The 5844-nt window shown below is 40.3% G+C and overlaps 1 protein-coding gene across 1 annotated transcript in view; it reads right to left on the bottom strand.

Moving 5' to 3' along the window:
* Positions 1 to 1517, bottom strand: part of GEMIN8 (gem (nuclear organelle) associated protein 8) — a 20781-nt gene extending 19264 nt beyond the window's left edge. The window contains exon 1 of the mRNA XM_010150495.1: positions 1503 to 1517. Coding sequence (XP_010148797.1) covers positions 1503 to 1505 — 3 coding nt within the window. The 5' untranslated portion in view covers positions 1506 to 1517. The remainder of the gene's footprint in view (positions 1 to 1502) is intronic.
* Positions 1518 to 5844: the final 4327 nt, after the last annotated feature.

Genomic DNA, 5844 nt, shown 5'->3' with positions numbered 1-5844 from the left:
GGCTTAAAAGAATGATCCTCTGGAGAACAAAAAAATCCCCAAATAAACTCGAAAGAAACAAACCTAAGAAATACTTTCCATTTAATGCTAACAATATCAAGTGAGGTTAATTTAATTTACTTACATTTGTTTTCACTTTCTGGTTCTCAGGCAACAATGCAAACGCTACAAAGTTTGGAATTATGACTGTAAGTCCCGTGTTTCCCTACTCTCTACAAAACTGAGCCTATTATCCCATAAGAGCCATATAAATGCTATCTCTTTTAAAGGTCACTGGTAAGTGCTCTCAGAAACAAAAAACCTCTGGCTAATAGAGTCCATAAGGAAAACCCCCTACAACAAACTTGCATTCCTTCAGAATTTCTGATCAAAAATTGCACCCTATTGGTGAAGAGCTGCGGGGCTTAGCTACGTGATAGAAGTTATCTTTCCTGAAAGTAACAATTAGCGGAGGTAACACTTCATTCTGATTCTCCTCTTGGTCTAACGCTGCACTGCCACAAGACTGTGCAGTTCAGAAGATTTATTCCTAAAATGAGTGGGTGCAAAAAAAAGCATCTGCCTTCCATATGGAATTTCTTCATCCTTAATCATCCAACCATCTAAAAGCTAGGATGAACAATGTTTTATTTACTGTTCTGCTTCGGAATGTCACACTGACTCCTCATCCTTCAGCAGTCACAAGAGAATGTCCTGTTGTCAAATCTGATACATTCACAGTTACTTTTAGAACATTTTGTCTGTTTCTTCCACTACTTAAAAATCTAATTTTGAAGCATCATGAAGCTTGACAAAAGCAGGTCTCTCTGATACTCTGTGTATTTCCAAAGACAGCAACATATTCTTTTAAAGCTCAAAAATTATCTCCAGTTCTTCTGAAATGTTTCTAAAAAGGGCCTTGATGACTTTCCTGAAGGCTCTGGAATCCAGCTGGCCAATTTGTCTAGCTGACTAGCTCCAGTTGTTAATTTAGGGGAAAGGAAGACAAAAGGCCAGTTCATGTAGACAGAACTGTGAGGCTGGTGCCTGTCCAACTCCTTTTTGTGGCTTTTTTGTTGAAAGTGACCCTTGAAAACCCCTTTCACATTTGAATTTTAAAAATACATCTGTTAAAAAAGAAATCACAGAAATATTTTACATTGGGGTGGAAAAGGGAAAGGAACACTTTAAAGTCTAACTTGGTTCTATGTCTGTGCTTTTTCAGCTGTGGAATAAATGGAAATAAGAGATTTCCTCAAGGAAGGAAAAGCTATAAATCTAAGGCAAATGATCATTTGCCTCAAAAGAGTCCTCTGTTATTTTCCTGTTATGTCTCTGGAGTCTTCCCAGGAGTAGAAAAATCATTCACTGTTGTAATCTGAATTCTATTTTCAAAGCAATTTAGCTATTTTCACATCTAATTTTTATATGTCTGCACTGACAGGTCAGTAAAAGTGCTTATAGGCATTCTGTATATGAAATGCGAATAAGTTATCACATAGAAACCCATAAAGACCGCTTACCATCTCTTGTGGAGTTTGTTTTTGTGATCAAGGTGAACTAGAAAAGGAAACAGTAGCTTTTTAATTCATAAAAACATACGTATTAAGACAGTCATAAGCACTGAATATATTTTTGTTAAACTTGACTACTACGGCTCACAGCTATGACATAACCCTTCTCCATTGTGGCTAATTGCAGTCTCTTATTTATAGTTTTTGATTAGCATCAGTAAAAAACCCATTCCTTAAAATTGTCCACTACAGTAACAATGTTAAAAAGAAGCATTCTACACAATGCGGCCTAAAATGCTGGGACTGAACTTTTTTTTTCCCCATTACCCTTTTCTATTTTCTCCCACACTTTATGCTTCTATGGCCTTTTCCCAAATTAATGCCAGACAAAAAATCATAAACTTAGATGAAAACACACTGTTCTCATGTTTTAGTGGTGTCTGAACATGGACATTTGTAGAAGCAGCAATTACCATAAAACCATTAAACTCACCTCGACACCATTCAAGCGGTAAGGTTTCTGTTTAAACCTACGGTGCACTTATAACCACGTGCAATCCCTTCTTTCACTTTATTTCTCTTTGTCTCAGACATCTAATTCTGCCTCCCATAAAGCACAAGCCAGTTCAGGTTGCAATCACATTATTTTGAACGTGAGGAAAAGGTTAGAGGAAGAGGGGCAACTGGAGAGGGAAGGAAAAAAAAACCAACCCACCAGGCAGGATTTATAATTACCATCACTTTCAGTGCGATTTACCAGCACGAATCACTGAGAAGTACTCTGAATTCCCTCCCTACCTGACAATTATTTTATTGCATTAAGATGTTAGCCGCTTCATCCACATATTTCTCCCGATGCTCTCACCCTCAACTTGAACTTTACATCAGGTGAGTGTCAGTGAAAGGTAACAGGAACTCAGTACAGTACCACTGCTACCCCTAAGACATGGCCAAATGCTATTCCCAGCAACGCTGGAATACAGCCAAGACAGCACTTAGAACTGCTGGAGATTTATACCAGCATAAAACTAGGATTTTTCAAAATGAGTATGAATACAGTACATACACCAGTCGTGTGCAGCCTCATATTTAACAATACTGGTTAAACAGTGACTTCTTGCCTCTTAAGACAAGCCATATTGCTTGAAAGGAGAATGGGGATGGGCCTCATTCAAAGAAAATGCAAATCACACGGCTACCGCAGAGGCAAACTACTGTCCTTTGCAAAGCCCCCACCAAGGCCAAACCCACAAACCCCTGGTCACACCAACCTGCCCACACGCAGCCCGGCATACACACGCAGTCCCGCGGCAATCAACGGGACGACTCATGCGAGCAAAAGATTGCAAGATCCGGCATTAGGCAACCAACGTGTGCGAGTCCACTGTATTCTCTCCTGCCTGCTTGGAGGCAGGAAACCCAGGGATGTCACTGTCAAACACTGCGGTGACCTGTAACACTGGAAACTCACACATACATAAAAGGCTGCTGGGCTGTCCCTCTCTGTGCATTTCAAACACCTCACTGCCAACGCTAGTCCTCTTCAAAACTTTTACCTCCACTCCACTCTCATGATGTACACATGTACTTTTTGTCCCTTTCCCATACACATCTGCTATATGGTCTTTTTCTCGTACTTAAAAACCTAAGTCCACATTAGCAGATTCTTCCATTTTCCACTTCAGAAAAGGTATGTGTATTTCACGGTCACTTTAATTCCTACATCACAAAAGATTCTCTGAACTAGCCTCCAGCACAAACAGAAATCAGGTGTCTGATACTTCATTAGTAATCCACAACATGTAGATAAGCTCTCTGAAGGGGAAGGAGGGAAAAAATGCTGGCAAAACTATCCAACTATATTAGTTTACCAAATATGAAAAACCTGTTTTGTCAAACACAGAAACTTTAATAATTTTCATTAATTACTTACGAAACGTTAGACCACAAACATAAAGCAGAGCATGAACGATGTTGCAATCCAGGACACTAAAGAACGCATAAATTTTTTGCTTCTTGACACTTTCATATTTTATGTAGTTTGTTTTGGAAGAGTAATTCAGCTGAAAATAAATGTGATAACTCTACTTCCATAGTTTATACTTTAAAAAATACAACATGGAAGCAACTGAACATACAAAACTCGCCAGCAAACGTGGAAGGGCCTGTAGTGACAGGACAAGGGGTAACAGGTTTAAACTGAAAGCGGGGAGGTATAGATTGGCTATCAGGAAGAAATTCTTCACGGAGAGGGTGGTGAAGCACTGGAACAGGTTGCCCAGAGAAGCTGTGGATGCCCCATCCCTGGAAGTGTTCAAGGCCAGGCTGGATGAGGCTTTGAGCAACCTGGTCTAGTGCAAGGTGTCCCTGCCCATGGCAGGGGGGTTGGAACTAAATGGTCTTTAAGGTCCCTTTCAACCCAAGCCATTCCATGAGTCTATGATTCTATGAATTTAAAATGAGGAAGAGATTTATTTGCCTATGCTAACCATTAATGATGAAAAAGTTATTTTTTGATAAATGTTATGACCTCCTTCTCTCAGTTTTAAAGTATTTCCTTACAGATGATGTGGATGTACTCCCTTTCAGCAAAACATACTTGTCTCCTAACCAACCTGAGGCAAATAAGCATTTGTGAAAATAAGTACATCTGATCAAAGCAATGACAGCATTTAATTCCACTGGACTCAAAAGAAGTTGAGACAATGTCTGTCATATTACAAGACACAACCAGGAAATACTGGGGTTTTTTATAACTTGGCAATGTATTTCCTACTCTGAGAGCAAAGCCCTCTCCTGGTATGTGGGATACAGTGCTGCCACATGGCTGCCATACTGGAGGTGACAAGTACAGCTCAGAAAGACCAACCCACATGGGATCAAGGATGGACCGACTTTATTCAGAATATGGATGAGCATATGATTCATTAACCTGTTGCATGGTATTAAGATAAACATATAATATCTTATTAAAGGAAGGTGAAATTTCCATAAACTAGCCTGTGACAAGTGCCTTCTTTAGTCAGACCAGAGATGCCTCTAACTCACTATCCAGTTTCTGGCAATGACTTCAGTAAGAGATGCTCAGTAGGATGTAACACTAGAGTATGCATGCAGGGATTACTTTCCCAGGCACATCTTTTCTGATTTCAGCAAATGGCAGTTCAGATACTTCTTTTCAGCTACAAACTGGCTTTGGCATTTAAAGTCAGAACGTGTCACTTCTCTGAATCCATGAATACTAAGTGTTTCCACCACATCCCACGACAGTTAAGTTTCACAATTTAAGGTGTTAAACATCAATATGCGCTGTATACTTTGAACTCACCCTACTACATACTCTTTAAAAATGCTTAAAGAATTCAGTAAGAAAAGCACGTAACAACATCAACAGTGTGCATTTTCCCACAAACACCTCTCTCATCTTTTTCTTCTAATTCTTACCCTTGGTGCAGAATTACCATCAGAAGAAGGAAATGTCTGAAAAGTGCTTTGACACTCTGTGCTTCAGATTAATACTGTGCATTGCTGGTGTTACAACCTTTAATACTGAAACAGTAGGAGTATTTCCCCTTAAAAAGAAAAAAAGATAAAAATTCCTAGCACTATACACTGCATTCTTGTTTATGAATGGCTGAAAATACAAGACCTGTCTGGCACTTTGCACACAGTTATGGCTGGTCATCATGCCAACAGGAGAGTCAGCTGAGCTATGCAGACCTACCTATCACTATGATGTCTTCACACCAATGCTCATACACCAGTAATAGTAATTCCTGCAGAAGGAAGAAAAACAAATGACATGTAAGACAAAATTATGATTATTCTAATTATTCTATATTCTATTCAAAATTATTCTATGATTATGTTCATTGCAGGGACAATCCACATTCAACCACTAGACCTGCGAACAAAGCGTGCAGATGAGACTTCAGCGTATGCATTATGGCTCTTTTGGCCCCAGCAGAGCCTGAAACAGTGCAATCCTCTGCTGCTCCCCAAAAGAGGATCTGTCTTTTCCGAGCTCCAGGACACAAGCCTGAAAGTTATTCAGGCCAAAAGCGAAGTGCTGCCATTATCAGTAGCTCCGGTCAGCTTATATTTCATACATAACTTGGCAGTTTAGTCACAAACGAGGAGGAGACTTGCACACTATTACTTGTAAAGGCCACATTCACGTCCCGGCCTCACAGACACCGTGCCCACGCGGCCGCCTGAGACTCGGAAGCACCTCCCCGATCACAAACCCGACGAGCAGCTCTCCTCTCTGACCAACAGGGCAAACAATCACACCTAAGGGCTGGCAGGAAAACAAGCCCTTAGGCCCAAGCTCACCCCCGCCCCAGCACAC

This window comes from Eurypyga helias, unplaced genomic scaffold (genome assembly GCF_000690775.1).
Source record: "Eurypyga helias isolate BGI_N326 unplaced genomic scaffold, ASM69077v1 scaffold4744, whole genome shotgun sequence".
Classification (NCBI taxonomy): Eukaryota; Metazoa; Chordata; class Aves; order Eurypygiformes; family Eurypygidae; genus Eurypyga; species Eurypyga helias.
Note: the sequence above shows the minus strand (reverse complement) of the source record. Positions and strands in the feature narration are given on the sequence as shown.